Source organism: Mastigoproctus giganteus, chromosome 1 (genome assembly GCF_048544385.1).
Source record: "Mastigoproctus giganteus isolate SK-2022 chromosome 1, ASM4854438v1, whole genome shotgun sequence".
NCBI lineage: Eukaryota > Metazoa > Arthropoda > Arachnida > Uropygi > Thelyphonidae > Mastigoproctus > Mastigoproctus giganteus.
The window spans coordinates 7,117,502-7,134,220 of NC_143575.1; the positions used below are offsets into that span (position 1 = coordinate 7,117,502).

At 34.8% G+C, this 16,719-nt stretch overlaps 2 protein-coding genes across 7 annotated transcripts in view; one reads left to right on the forward strand and one right to left on the reverse strand.

Moving 5' to 3' along the window:
* LOC150090520 (RPA-related protein RADX-like) overlaps nucleotides 1-8,364 on the forward strand; it is a 164,763-nt gene extending 156,399 nt beyond the window's left edge. Inside the window, exon 14 of the mRNA XM_090378305.1 lies at nucleotides 8,232-8,364. Coding sequence (XP_090234431.1) covers nucleotides 8,232-8,364 — 133 coding nt within the window. The remainder of the gene's footprint in view (nucleotides 1-8,231) is intronic.
* Nucleotides 8,365-12,427: 4,063 nt separating this feature from the next.
* LOC150090521 (bifunctional peptidase and arginyl-hydroxylase JMJD5-like) overlaps nucleotides 12,428-16,719 on the reverse strand; it is a 153,663-nt gene continuing 149,371 nt past the window's right edge. For all 6 annotated transcript variants that reach the window (XM_090371318.1, XM_090371334.1, XM_090371327.1 and 3 more), the window contains one exon: nucleotides 12,428-12,627. In XM_090371318.1, the coding sequence (XP_090227444.1) occupies nucleotides 12,460-12,627 (168 nt within the window). In that variant the 3' untranslated portion in view covers nucleotides 12,428-12,459. The remainder of the gene's footprint in view (nucleotides 12,628-16,719) is intronic.

Genomic DNA, 16,719 nt, shown 5'->3' on the forward strand with positions numbered 1-16,719 from the left:
GTGGTATAGTGATGTTTCACATTATATTCCTTGAACACCAACACAGCATCATTGCAAATAAGACATGTGCAAGTATCATTGAGCAGTGCAAAAAGTAATTAATTGGCCACCGCTCATTAAAAATGTGACACTCGGCATCATCATGATTTTTATGGGGTCACCGGAATAAAAAAAACTCTTGAATATTGAAATAAGCAAGCACTGAAGTGTCTTAAAATTTTTTGAAGCATTTTAACGTAAAGATTATTATTATATTCATATCACACTTATATCACGTGAAATTAATATAGTTTATTAGGCTGTTTGCCTAATAAACTATGTAGTTTAATGTAGTTTATTAAATAATAATTTAATAAATGTGTAAATAATGTAGTTTATTAGTCTGTTTGCCTAATAAACTACATTATTATAATATAAAGCTTATAGTTTTATATTGCTAATTATAATATAGTTTAATAAGGTGATGTTTTGGATATCTTACCTATACCCATCTTCAGACCATGCTTTGGGGAGAACAGAAAGGGTTACAAATTTGGATATTTTAGGATATTACAGTTACAATTACCAATATTACAATTCTAAAGTATTAAGTTTTGAATTGCTATTACAATAGAAAACAGGAAATCTAGGGTAATACAAAGAGATTAAATTCATAACTGTCAACAGCCTCCGCTTGCCAATACTACCGGAAACTTTGTGCATACAGGGTGCCAGTAGTTAATTTATAGCAGAGGGTTTAACTCCATTAACCAATAGGATAGTGTCATGTTTTCATCCTGGATCTGGGACTCTTATAGTAGAAGCCAGGGGTGACCTTTGTTCCCATACTCTGAACATCAGGGTTCATGTGCAGGCTGGTTCAGGATCTTACCAATACCAATCATCAGACCATGCCACTGGTGCCAGGTGTTATCCTGGATCTGGGATTCTTGTGTGGTGAAAGCCTAGGGTGACCTTTGCTCCTATATTCTGGACATCAGGGTTGGTGTGCAGGCTGGCAAGGGATAAGAAATCCCTAATTACTGCCTCTAACACATATTGCTATTTAATGACAGAGTTAAAATTAATAGATTATTTTAAAGATGTTTCAAAGAATAGCTTTGAGTGGAAATAACAGAATTAACATCCAACAGACTAAGCTGACACAGAGGTGTCAACACTATTAATCCACAGACAGATGTTAAAATAATCTGTAAAATGTGTTTTTCATAAATTTTTTGATCTAATATAAACATTAATTTTTACAATCTAAATGAAATGTCCGTGGGCAGGATAAAATTCTTTTGCTGGCTGTAGTTTGGGGACCCTTGCACTAGATCATTCACAGTCTCCTCAGTAGTGATAACATTGGTCAGATCTTGAAACAGATTTTTTGCACTCTCCTCTAAATTTCTCAATGCTCCATCTCATGAATGATTTATTCAGGCACTTCAATTTTATTTACACATTCATCTTCACAAGTGAGTGGTCTGAATTGCCGTCTGCTCCTGGATAGGACATTGCTTTCTTCACTTGGTTACGGTGTTTCTGTTTAACTAAGATGTAAACAATTTGGTACCTTCGTAAGTCACCAGAATTCTTACATTTATATTTTCTGGGGAGTGGTGCTTTAAACCATGTCTATGCTACCATTAGACTCACCTCTGTACAAAACAAGTTGCCCAGTCTTCCCTTCCCTTCTCTCTCCACCCACCACATTCCAGTCTCCCATAATTATCACGTCTTTTGATCTGATTTTCCGTATTAATTCCTCAGCACTATTTGAGGTTGATATATAAACTTATATAATTACTGTGTTAACTGGATTTGCCACAAATCTGACCATGACAAGTCTATGTCCAAACGATTCCACATCTAGTGCTCATGAATCTTCTTGTCATAATTATTGCCACTACTTCCAGAGTGCATAACTTTATAGTCTCCACTTACAAATCGCCCACTTCACTCCATCTCGTCTCTGCCACACCAAGCACATCAGTACCATTCCTGTGCATTTCTCTTTTGACACTCCAGCTTTCCACCTTTCAACATTGTAAGTTCAATGTCCCAATTCCACAACAGGGATTTCACGTGTTGACAACCTGGAAAGCCTTGACACTTATTGACATCAGCATTCTGGCATGCTACAATGATTTTATAACTGCCAGATCTTTCAGACTTCTATAGCTTGCTCATCATAGGATTACTTAGGATATGCTTTCTTTACAGGTTAGTTTCCCATTGCTTTCCCTGTCCTATTTATATATACAGTAGTATCTGGAATAATTTGAAAGGCTGATTTTTTTTTTTATTAACGGTAGTGCTGGTTGTAGTGATCACATTTGCAAATTGAATTTTGATTATAATAAACAAAACATCAAGTTTACTACCCATTTTGGTTTACTACCAATAAACAAAACTGCAAATTGTTTTATGGTTTTTTGTTACTCTAGAATTCTAGAGTAACATATTAGAATACTAGAGTAACTAATCTGAAATTCACCATGGTGAATTTCAGATTAGTTTAGCTTCATTAAAAATAATAATATCGGCCCGAAACTGTGCGATTTATTATTTTTCTCATTTTTTCCCTTTATTTCCTGTTTTTTTAACTTATTAGCACTATATATTTAATATCTTATATATGAAATACATATGCATTATTCAATTAGTTTTTCACTATTTTTTATTTATTTATATATTCACTGAGATGAGGACTATTATCCCTCTCTCAGTATCTTGCTAATGTCCACTATTTTCAATTAATGATTTTTGAATTTTCTTAAACATATTTTCATGTTGATTTGTACAGGCTTAGCCCCCAATGAATAAACTTTTAAATTATTTCCAGATAAAATTTTAGTATTTATGCTATGCTTTAGCATTTATTTATTATTTAATTTAGCATTAGCTTTCTTGCACGTGATGCAAGAAAGCAAGTTTATACATCATCAGCCAAAAAAAAACCTTATCTCACCCATCCACTCACCCCAAATGTTTGTCAAGTTCTGCCTTGAATCTATTTAAGCTATCAACTTCTACGATAGATGAAAGTTTGTTCCAGCAATCAACCTGCTGGCTAAAGGGAAACTTCCGCACATCTATCCTACAACCTGGCAAAAGAGCACGACATTAGATAAAGTGAGATTTTTAGAGATGTAGCAGAATCTGCGAGGTGATTTGAGGTGTATAAAGCCTTGAATGGTTTGAGCGTGCTAAATGCAGATGGGATTCTTCCTCTTGCTCTCTCAGAATAATCGCCTGAGAGGGCATAAATTCAAATTGAGGAAAGGGAGCAGCAGTGTGTAGCACATGCTTCTTGATTAGACCGGGTTTGAGCCCGTCCCCGGAGCAATATGGCCTTAGGAGCATTAGCAACTAAGGCCATATTGCTCCGGGGATATCCGGTGGTCATTCCCTGACCTTTCCGCATCCTCCATATTTGGTGGTCACGTGGGTTAAACCCCAGTCTAATCAAGAAGCGTGTGCTACGCACTGCTGCTCCCTTTCCTCAATTTGAATTTATGCCTTCTCAGGCGATTATTCTGAGAGAGCAAGAGGAAGAATTCCATCTGCATTGAGCATGCTCAAACCATTCAAGGCTTTATACACCTCAATCAGATCACTTCGCAGGTGCCTAGTCTTCAGACACTGTAATTTGCACAACTTAAGCCTTTCTTCGTAAGAGCAACCCTATGTTCCATTCACTAATCTTGTTGTGCCCTTCTCTGTACTCCTTCCAACAGCTCTACATCCTTCTTAAAATGAGGCCTCCAGACCTGTATACAGTACTCAAGGTGTGGCCTGACCATTGCCTTATACAAGGGGATAATCACCTCCTTATCCCTGCTAGAAAAATTCCTGTATACCATTGACAAGACACCATGAGCTACTCTTGCAGACTATCCTGCACTGCTCAGAAAACTTCATATCTGCCTTTACAATTACTGTCAGAGTGACACCATAGAGTTGATATGTTACGCTGGGATTAGTACTTCACATTTGTCAATGTTAAACTTCATTTGCCACCTCTCAGTCCATCTGCTCAACTTTTCTAGATCCAGTTGCAGCAGTGTACTGTCATTAGTGTTATTAACTACCCTGCCAACCCTTATACTTCTGCAAATTAGCCTGATCTACTATCATCAACCTTTATAAATACAGAAAACAATGGACCCAACACTGGAGGACTCCACTAATAACATTAGTCCACAAAGAGCTGTGTCCATTGATTACCACTTTGTCTTCTCCCTCTCAACCATCCCTTTATCCATAGCAGCAATTTGCCTCCAATGCCACACTGCTCCAATTTGCAGCAGTATCAAAGGCTTTTCTATGATCCAAAAATTATGATATCAAAGTTATTCTTTGCATCCAAGTTCCTTTGTGACTACATCATAGTATCCAATCAAATTAGTCAGACAAGACTTCCACTTAACGAATCCTTGCTGTGTCTGAGCTATAACTGAAGTCTTGTCCAGATGATCCTGCAATGCTTCTTTAACCAGTGCCTCCATTAATTTCCCTGTAACAGAAGTTAAATAGGTCTGTAATTACCTGTCTCTCCCTTTGATCCTCCTTTGTGGATTGGGACCACATTTGCACATCTCCAGTCCATGGGTACCTCCCCTGAGTCCAGGGAAGCTCTCATAATTATGGCTAAGGGTTTGCTTACTTCCTTTGACACCTCCTTTAATATAACTGGATAGATTCCATCCACCCCAGGTGCCTTTATGTTTATTTTCAACAAATTCTCCTCCACTTTATCTAGATTACTGCCAGAGTTGAATACACCTCTGGCATTCCCCTCCCTGAATAACTTCTCACGTGTGAATGTCGATGCAGAATAGTCTTTTAGTTTGTTAGCTACCTGAGCAGGATCAGCAACAGTTGAACCGTCGATATCAAGTGGACTAAACTAATTCATCCCCTTCCTTCTAGATTTATATAACTACAGCAGTTCTTGCTGTTTTCTTAGCATCCTTTGCCAAAGATTTCTCGTAATCTGCCTAACCTCCTTTATGACTTGGTGAAAGGCCAGCTTATATCTATCATAGGCTTCTGTGTCACCTGTTAATTTATGTAACCCATGCATTTTTCTTCTATATCACATGTCTAATTAGCTCATCTGACATCCATTTAGCCCTAAATCTTGAACAATATTTATTTGTTGGTATGAAAAGCCTAGTAGCTTCCAAGATTAATTCTTTGAGTGGTCCCCATTTTGAATTTGCTGTTGGTAACATCATCAGTTTGGTCCCTGGTACAGATTTTAAATACTGTCTCAGACCACAGTAGTCACCTTTACAAAAGCAAAAACCCTTCCCTGTACCCTTGATGGTAGTTACCTTTGAGTAAATCCTACTTCAGCACACTGTGATCACTGACACCTAGTGGTTCCTTTATCTGCAGATTCTTCTTGATGCATGAAGAATCATTACTGATAATCAGATCAAGAGTATTACTCCTTCTAGTTGCCTCCCACACATGCTGCTGTAGAAAACACTCATCCAATAAATCCACAAAAGCCTTGCTAGTGTGTGACCAACCCACAAATCCCAGTCAATATTCAAGAAATTAAAATCCCCCTTATAAGACACTATTTCTCTGCACAATTGTTCATTATACTCATCAGGCCTATAACACACACCTACTCCTTTTCCTTTCCCAGTGCTTATGTCACACCAAACAGACTGAACATTGCATTGTCCACCCACATCAATTGGATGCACTTCCTTAGATTTTGTGGTTCTTAACTAACAGCATAACCCTTCCTGTCTATCCTTTCTGCACAAATTGTAAACCCCAAATTCCAGTTCTGCACTACTTATGTCTGTGTGATACCATGTCTCCGATATCCCAACAATATCTGCCTTTGATGTCTTGACTAGCACTTCAAGCTAATCGAATTTATTAACTATACTCCTAGAATTGGTGTAAGTGCAAGTATACATGCACCCGTTTCTATTCTTAGTTACCCTAACATAGCCCAGCATAGGTAAAGTCAGCTGACTGTTAGAATGAAGAATATTCCAACTGTCAAAATAAACACATCTACAAGTAGTTAAATACTACCTGATATCATGAAAAAACACAACCCTACTACATAACTCTTCTTAATACCACAATTTTAACATAGAATTCAGGAGCATATAGTAACCACATTTTGCATAGATAGCATTGCCATATTGTTAATATGACAATGTTGTCATAATAATTAGAGGAAAGTGCAGCTGACTTTTTGAATGAAAATAACATTAATTTATCTAAATTTTTCTCAACAGCCCAAGGTGGGGGTTCTGCAAGTAAAAGAATGAAAGTTAGGTTTTCTCTATCAGTGGTAAAACTTTTGATTTTGTTAATTTCATGTACTTCTTCATTGCTGACAAGCTTAGTAGGCCATAACCCATACAGAAATGGGTAGTAGTTCTGATCTTAAATTTACAGCTTGGAAATTTTTCAGTGACAACCCAAAGGATTACTCCCCCACAGAGGAACAAAAGTTCCTCTGTGGGGGAGTAAAAAATGTGATGTCACTTTGCCCTTGTCCATATGGACAGCATAAAAATGCTGACAAACACAGCTGCAATGTATGTAAGGGGAACCAGATCTGTCTGCAAGAATTTGCACAGTAAGCCTCAGCAGTACACTAAATGAGTTATTCCAGGAAATGCAGCTGATGGGCTCTGTTAGTAGATAATTAATTCCATTCAGTAATTTACCAAATGTTATAACTCTTTAATAATTTCATTTATCTTTACCCATATGCTATTATTAAAGATTAATTATATTGGGATTTTTACCAAAATTTTACTTTTAATTTGGCTGTGAAAAGTAGTATTGAATACACAAAGGAAAAATTAAAGCAGCTTCACAATTAATTTCTTCCTTAAATAGTGGCTAAACTTATGTGCACAAAAAATAGATATAATTCCACATAACAAAACGTACTGTTTTGTGGCTGTAACAACATACTGAGCATTATCTCTTTACTCTTACCTAATATATAAAGTAGTGCCAAACTGGGCACTAGTTCACACAAGTACTCATCTTAAGCAACAGTAGTTAGCATTATGTTACAAAATTTATTGAATGAGCAGTTGGACTGGCAAGTTATGACACCAGCACCCAACAATTTTCATTCCATATGAATTGCCCATCGTGTCATGACTGGTCAAAGACCTAAATTTGCTGTTAGCTGTAGTGAGGATCAGTTCACTCCTGTAGTATCCTCTACAAATACAGCCCTTGTTTCAATGTATAGCCCATATACATCAAACTGCACACCTATTATGGAAGCAAAAACAAAACTCAGTGATCTTTATTATGTGCAGGAAACTTGATAAAATAAATTCCTCATTGCGATTTCCTTATAAAGAGCAGTTAATGTGTGTACATATAATGTAAGTACACTAAACTGGGAAATCACTTTTTTTATTATTAATCAGTATAATTCTCCCCACCCCCTAAGCAATATAAACAAAATGGATTACATGTGATGTGCATCCATAACTCATTCTCCACAGGTTTGGTGGTCCTATTTATCTCAAAGTGCAACAATGATCTCATGATTAACCCTAATGGTTTGGGGTTATTCATGAGATCATTGTTGTAAGCCTTCCATGTGACTGGGTAATGATATTGTTCTTAAGAGAACTGCACAAGTCTGCAATATAAAACACAAAGTTTGCATTATGTGCTTGGCTGCATTGCCAGTTCGGTTTTACTATAGTTAGTTTTCACGTAAACTTTGACCTTCTTCAACCTTCTTCAAAATTTTGTAGCCAGTGGATTTTAAACTGCCTAATAAATGTAATGGTCTTAATGCAACATAAAATACTCTTCTGAAGTGAGCATTAAGATCACTCATTCACTATGAACTCAAATTTTGCCCAGTGGAAATTCTTCACAAAAACTTGTAGTGGTGGTTGCTTTATGAATTTGTATGTTCCTGCAACTATTTCAATATAAAATTACATAACAAAAGTTGTTATAAATGTTTCTTCAGCTTAATTCATTTACAAGCTGGCAAGTCTGTTTTAGCTAAATGGTTGTTTTTATTAAGTTTGGAAAATTAGCCAATTCTTAAAACCAGTTCCAAAGAGAAAAAGATTAGGAACCACTGGTTGGTTAGCAAAAAGTACAGTTAGTTTTATATAGATTTTTACTTGCATCTACAGGCTCTTTCATATTATAAAAAAGTAGATAGTGCTGAAGTATGTATTTATAAATTAGTTTTTTTTTTTTTTTAGTTGGCAAGAAATGATGGAAGTTCGGGCTACAGCATCAGAAGTTAGTGGACAGAAAATGCTTTTTGTCTTGGATTGTTATAAACATGAGGATGTGGAAGTTGTTCTGCGTCAGGGTTTGCTGACTAGTGTGTAAATACTTATAAATTACTCATCTAATGTCTTAATTTATTTTCCAAAGGGAAATGACAAATTTGCCATCAGTGAATGTAATCTTTTTGATTTCTTTAATGTCTAACACTGATAGACATTTATATATAAAAACTCCTTTCTGAAAAAGTACTAGGGAGCCACCTTCAACTATCATTTTTAGAATGCAGGACATCATATCAACTTCATCTAATTCTGTTTAATGAATATTATTGTTTAGAGCTTTGAAAAATATACCATCAATTTATTTTTTCCATTAATTAGCTTGAGTAAATTGTATAATACAGTATAGTTTCTGTGCTTAAAGAAATTGATTGTAAAACACTTTCATTTTTTGTGTTAATGATGGTATTTATCTGCTACTTCAATAAGTATTAACTATAATTTGAGAAAATGCCACAAAGGCTAGTACAAGATTTTCATTATTTGAAGAAAGACTGCTGCATACTATACTGCTATAATTATCATTATTTTGGTATATATTTTATAACATGGATACCACTTTTGTTTATAGAATTTGTTTGATATGGTAGTAAACAAAATTCAGCAGTTATATGTTCTCTACCCTTTTTAGCAGTAGCAAACAACATCCAATGAAATAGTCATTTCGGTTATAATTCTGTGGCACAACAAATAAATGGATATTCATTTATCACAACTTCCAGAAACAAATAATAAATCTTGGTAGTTATGTCTGTACTGGATTCCCTACACACAAAAAAAAGTTGTACTGAAGTTCCAAATATTTCTTATTTAAATATATAAAGTGCATTTAGAAAATAGTAGTCACTAGTTTTTACTTTAAAATACAATTGCAAGCTATGAAATATTAAAATTTTATCTAACATAAGTTGCTGGAAGTGATTGCTGTGCTTTACATTGGACCACTACACTCTAGCAATATGTTGTCCAGCTGTTTTTTTTAAAAAATAAGTGAATCTGGCCAACCATCAGAGAATTAGAAAAATTATTTTGCCAGTTGGAAATTCATCCAGAGCTCTTTGGGCACAGTATTGATTTTATCTCCAAGTCTCAAGTTTTTATCATGCTCTAATCACAAGGAAAGTTTGTTGGAAGATGGATTAGAAATGAAGAATTAAGCTGGTGTAATTCTTAAATATACCATACACTAGGTGTATGATATATTTAAGAAATGGATTTTTTTTTTAAATAGTAGTTAACAGTATAATGCTTGTCTAATGATCACCTGAAATCAACCAAGTCAAGTTTGTTAGATTTGAAGTCATGACCAATATAAGTCTGTAGAGTTCAACAAAACAATGTCAGTGTATGGAGATGCATGGAGTATAAAACATATCACTAATAAGAAAATGTACATACATGAATGAAAAATAAAAGAAATCAGGAATAAAAAATGCAAATTTTTTAAAAATTATATTGTATGACTAATTATTATTAACCTGTTTGCTGTTTAATAGTGCTGCCAGCTGCTAAACAAGAACTGATCAAAATTCACATTATGTACAGTGGAAATAATTTGTAAAGAAATGGCCATTTGCATCTAATATTTTCTACAATGATCCTCTCTCAATCACACCTAATTGGGTGGAGGTGAACTGCTGTGCCTTGTAAGCAGCTGCCACAGCTGCTTCCTCTCCTATATCTGACCATAACCTAATACTCAATCCCCTTAAAACTCATTATACATTATTCTCACTAGCAAACGACTACTGCTTAATATTGCAATTGTTCAAAATAATCTAAACTATTCTTCAAATAGGCCTCTGGGGTTGGGTATATTCATACTATGATTTTTTAGCATTTCTCACCACCCATTGAAATAAAAATGAAAACCAAAATCTTAAAAACTTTGTATTTAAATTTACAATAAATTTACAGCAAATCAAATGATAATAAAATACTGAATTAAGATATGATAAAACAAGTATAATTACATTTACAGTGGATATACAAATAAAATACTGAATTAAAATACAATAGATTAAAAGCGCTAAAATAGTTTTTGCCTTCTTCCTCAACAGTGCACTTCTGTTCTGTGGTGCCTCTTTAAATACCAGCAGTTCACAGTGCATCTCACGCAAACGTGTACTGTTCCCCTACATGTTGGGAGCGCTCCAGGCGGAAACATTCGTCCCCCTCCAAGGATTACCGCCTCAAAGAGGAGATGAATACATGTACCCTTGTATCTATTTATATTATTCTCAATAGAACTAATTTGTAGGCTCTCGAGCCACTTGCGGTCCCAAAACCTATGCGCCCGATCAGTGATAACTGCTTCGTCCGGGGAGATCTTTTTATTTCAATGGTTGGTGAGAAACGCTAAAAAATCATAGTAATCTAAACTATGCTCATTGTTTAAAATTTCTTGGGTTTTATGGATTCCAACTACCTTTAATTTTCACACTGAGACTGATGAAGAAATTACTCAAATGCTTTTCTTTCCTAAAGATAGATCTAATCAAAATTCAATTGATAAATTCTCAACTATGTTAACATATTATTCCTTCTCAACAGTTATTTGTGCTTCACAAATTTGGTACTCTAGGGCATCATCCAATTTAAATACCTTGCTCTCCCCAAGTAGAAGAAAGGTATTTTTTAATGAAGTGGATCCCATAACCATGCCCAGGTCAGGTTTTGTAGAGAAACACTTAAAAGCATTAATATACACACACACACACACATCTCCCTCACTGCATACTGTCAAAATTCAAGTTTTTTAAGCAAATGAGTAGGGGGGGGGGGGCTTGATACTATATATTCACTTATGACATTTAATTATGATGTCATAATGGTGTCAGAGAGTGATGAATTCTTAAAGGCCTCTTCACTTGGGGTTGGAGCTAGCAAGCTCAGGCAGAGGAATTGTTCCAGGCTTAATAGCCTGCAACACAAGCAAATTAAAATTTCTTGTGAAAACACTAGTCAATATGTCCCCCGGTACCAGTTAATCTTAAATAACAAAGTATATACAAAAATTGTCATTTTTCCTAAGTTTAACCATTTTCTCCTGGTTCAACCACCTTATTTTGACTTACAGTATGTGGACAGCCATGGACTTCATTAATAAGATGGTTGAACTAGGAGAAAAGACAATTTTCACTTTTGCATATATAATGAGACATTTTTAATGTGTCATTATATATGCAAAATAATCAAAAATTACTTGTGTAGAGTTTGTGAAATTAATTTCATTATTGCTTATGGGTTGTCCTGTTATGTACTGGTACTGCCTCTGTTTTCTGCTTACTTTTTTTTTTTTTTACTTTCCTTTTCAAAGTAAATTACTTATTTAATTGTAAAGGCTCTATTAGTCTCCATTTGAGGGCTTTTTTTTTTTTTTTTTAATTCTTCAATGTTTTATGGAAGCTATTATTATTCATATATTCAATGAAATAACAACAGATTCTTCAAAAAAGCATTAGAGGTGTAGCGCTTGAACTGAGCATTTTGCTGTCTGTACGTCGACTATTTTGTCCATTCATCTCTACAATCAATGCACTGCCACAAACAATTTACAGCACTTTGGCTAATGATATATGGATAATTACCTATGAAGGGGGAAAAAATTGGATTTTTAATCATCCATAAAATGAAATTTGGAATGGCATGACAAACCTTTATAAAGGAACCAAATAATATAATATAAAATTTCATAAAAATGCATTCACTGAGAGTCAAGTTGTTACTTGTGGATGGATGGACATGTTTGAAGTTAATAGGCACTTTATGCATTTATGAACATACCTATATATATCAGGCCGCTGTAGCCTAGTGGTCAGGCGTGCGGGTGCATAAAGTACACGTGCCTTGAGTGACCGGGGTTCAAGCCCGTGACTGTTGAATACGGTGCTGTTTCTTGTATTCTGTATCTTGTGAACTCCTCTGACTGTTTGGTTGTCCAAGAGTATAAACAGAAAATTTATTTATAAGTTATCGGAAATTTTGGTTTATGTTAATAATTGCTTGTAAGACAATTCCTTTTCTCTTATAGTATATATGTAAAAAAAAAAAAAAAAACTGAGATCAACTGTATTTATATACAGAGTATGCAAAATTATGGCCCACTGCTTGGTTTATCACAGTTTTACTTCATTCTTCATAGTTCATTGTGGACATGTTTGTCTGCAGTATTATCTTGAAGCTTCTCTGGATAAATAATACCTTTGTAACCTTTAAAGAAAGAGAGGAAGATATGAGGATCACAGTGGTAAAATTCCTGTAAGGTTAGTTTAGCATCTTTATTCAGATCCAACAGCAAAAACAGCTGAAAAAAAAATAAAACAATGAGTTGTAACATTCCTTTTTTGAAAATATATACAAAACTAATTCTGTCATGGCATAAATAAGTAAATGTTCTATGCACCTTTTCCTGATCTTATAAAGGGCTTTTATAGTTTAAGTAAATATAGTTAGACTATAAAGACCTGGAAGTTTTTTTTTTTTTGTGGGGGGGGGGGGACTTTTTTTGTATTATTAAGAAATAATATTCAAAAATTTAGCATTAGCATTATTGCTTGGACTGAATATACAGAGAAATAAATATTAGTATTTTATTAGTACAAACAGCTCACATAAATATTTGCATTACACATAACATGGAAAATCAGAGAATGTAAGGGGTTAAATCTCTTAAAGTGTATAGTCAGAAAAATTCTTCTAATAATTTGCAGACTAAATTATACCTAAATTGAGCCTCATCTGCAGTAGGGAGAAGAAAAGTAAAACAGAATATTTTATTTTAAAAGTTGATTCTGTTTTTTTGGATGGCTTTAAACAAATTCTTCAAAGGAATCCTTTGAAATAAAGAAATAGCTTTGAAAATTGTAAATGATATTGGGGGTGGAGAAAATTTATTAGGAAAAGACAATGAGGATAATTGAGGTCCTTAATATTAGACCCCTGATATAAATTTAATCAAATGTGTGTTATTAGGAAAAATTCTTGCTATAAAAAAGGAATAGGACTAGCATTCTGCAAAAATGAGGAAAGGAATAAATATTAGTTATATAAGTCACTGGCTTTTGTTGCACCATCCAAAAAAATAAAAATAAGCACCCTACGTGTTTCCCTTCTCATGTAAGTAACTATCCAGCTGATCTCTGAAGTTTCAAAACTGTCAACATTGGAGGCAACTTATTTCAGTATTAACAACTCATTGGCTAAAATAAAACTTCCCACGATCTTTCCCCATAATTTTAATTTATGGTCTCTAGTTCTGGAAGAATTTATAACAATGAAAATTTTCCTTTGTTCATTTTAAAATCCCTCATTCGGGACCTCCCTTCTAAGGTGCCTAGTTGCCAAGTTCTCTAACCCACACAGAAGTCTTTTCTCCCGTGGGAGCCCTTTTGTAGATCTTTGGACGAAACATCTTTGGACCCTTTTAAGAAGCTATGTTTTTTTTTTTTAAGTAGTCTCCATATATTGACACAGTATTCTAAGTGCAATCTTACGAGTGCCTTATACAGTGGCATTATAACCTCCTTGTCTCTACAAGTAAGTTCAATAAATCATTAATAGGAAAACATGGGCCTTACCCTTGAGCACCTGTCTACACTGTTCAGAAAACTTCATGTCTGCCCATATCTTAACTTCCAAATCCTTATTTTTCTTCTACTGTTTTTATTTGACCCTGCTGAGCATATAAGTTATTCTGAGGTTAAGATTATTACTATAATTAATACCACTCATATATCAACTTTAAATTGATAATATAGTTTATTAAGCTAATTGCCTAAATCACTATACAATTTAAGGTGATGTTTCAAGTATCTTTCCAAAAGCCATCAATCGTGCTGTTGGGGAACAGAGAAATATTGCCTCATACAAGGGAATAATCACCTCCTTATCTCGGCTAACAAAATTCCTGCATATCATTGACAAGACCCCATGAGCTGCTCTGGCAGCCTATCTGCACTGCTCAGAAAACTTCATATTTGACCGCACAATTACCCTCGGGTCTTTTTCATTCTCCACTATCCTGAGTGTTGTACCACACAGTTGGTATGTTATTCTAGGGTTACTGCTACCCATATGCAGTACTTTACATTATTTGTTTTGTCAACGTTAAACTTCAGTTGCCACCTCTCGGCTCAGCTGCCTTTTCTACATCCTGCTGCAGTAGCATACTGTCGTTAACAACCCTACCAACCTTTGTTATTGTCTGCAAACTTGGACAAAGTCTGACATACCTTCATCAATATCATTGATAAATATAGAAATCAACCATGGGCCCAACATCGAACCCTGGACGACTCCACTAATAACATTAGGCCACAAAAAGCAATTTCCATTGATTACTACTCCATCTTCTTCCGCTCAACTGATTTGATTTGATTTTTGATTTGATTTGGTAGTTGTTGGCGCAGCGGCTTCTGTGGCCATATTGCACCTCCCAAGGTTTTTGCAGTACTTTGATCCAAGCCCGAGGCAGGAATCGAACCCGCGACCTTTGGGTTGCCGGGCAGGTACTTTACCCACTCGGCTAGCCCGGTCGGCTTCCGCTCAACTATCCTTTATCATAGCAGCAACTTTCCCTTAATGCCATGCTGCTCCAGTTTGTATAGTAATACAAACTGGAGTAACCAACTCCAATTTGTACCATCTTATAATTGCACTCGTAAGGTTGTACAAATTGGTTACTCCAAATAAATACCATATCCAGTATATAACAAAATTATTTTTTGCATCCAGTTCCTTTATGACCACATCATAGTATCCAATCGAACTGATCAGACAAGATTTCCCCTTAACAAACCCAGGCTGTGCCTGAACTATAACCACAGTCTTGTCTAGATGATCCTGCAATGCTTCTTTAACCAGTGACTCCATTATTTTCTCTTGAACAGAAGTTAAACTAACAAACCTGTAATTACTTGTGTCAATCTTTGATCCCTCTTTGTGAATTGCGGATACATTTGAGGCTCAAAAATATTGCATCACCTCATTTTTTAGCTTGTTTGTCCTTATACTAGCAACCACTCTTTTAGAAATATGAACCCTGAACCCTGCAATTAGCAGTTTGACATATGAAACTACTAATTGCAGAAAAATTTACTTTTATGCTTTATAGAAAACTATGCAATGAAATAAGTACTTTTCTCCAAAATAACAACATATTACTTTTGGTTCATATAATAACAAAAATTCAGAAATTTTTGCTGAACTTCATTGCAGCAATTTTTTTTTTGTTACTTTTCTCATACTGGGGCCAAAAAAGAACAACAAAATGCATACTAATGTTTCATTCGCCCACCCTTTGCTTTTATGACTGCACATTGTCATGGCATCAACTGAATAAGGTCCTGAATCTATTCCTAGGAAATTTCATGGTACCAAACACAGATTAATGTGTCCTATAGCTCTCTAAATGTTTTTGGTTTCTTTTGCATTACTGAAACACCCATTTTGTTCTAACAATTTTCAACTGTATTGAGGTCTTGACTGTTCTCAGGCCATGTTATTGTGCAAATTGATTTATCTTTCAATCATTTTTGCACACCTGTGGAAAGTAAAGACAGCGAAAAAAATTACATTTATTTAAGCAAGAGTGCAACATTTCATAAATTTAAAAACTAATGCTAATTTTATGAAGTAGAACTTAAGGTTTTGGCTCTACGACACAGAGCAGGGTCATCCTGAAAAATGCAATTGGCAACATCCCCATAGTGATCTCGAATTGTGGAAAGTAATTTTGTCTCAAGAATGTTCTTGTACACCTCAGCATTCACTGTACCATTCACAAATTCAAGATGACCAACTCTCTATGTGAAATACAGCCCCATATTCTTTGAGATACAGAATGTTTCACTATGGAGGCAATAGTTAGGATGAAATTGTTCATCTAACAGTCTGCTGGCCGACCAAACTATGCAAGTTTAATTTAGATTCATCATAGCAAATAACACATTTCCAACGATCCACAGACAAACTAGCATACTCTTGTGCCCACTTTAAACACTGGGCTTTTTACTTTGTGCTTAATTTTTATGCATACATCATCCCTCCACTGAATCTTTTTGCTGAGGCAAAAGAATTAAAGAATGATTTGTATTAAAGAATAATTTGAATGAATGATGTTTTACTACATCATTGGTCTGTGGTTATCCATTCAAGGTTTTTCAGTTTATTTTATATTTTTGGTATTTGACAAAATTTGCATTAGTGAAAAAATGAACTATTAGTTAAAGATAGTTTGATAAAATATTCTTTAAGAAGGGGTCCTTTGTGGTGAAAAGGTTGGTTATCACCATGTGTATTAATGTTTAAATCGTGACTATCATGGTAAATCCACCAGATAAAATTGAAGGAAGAGTAGTAAAAAAAATTGCTGCTGTTTTAAAGTGTATCCTATTAG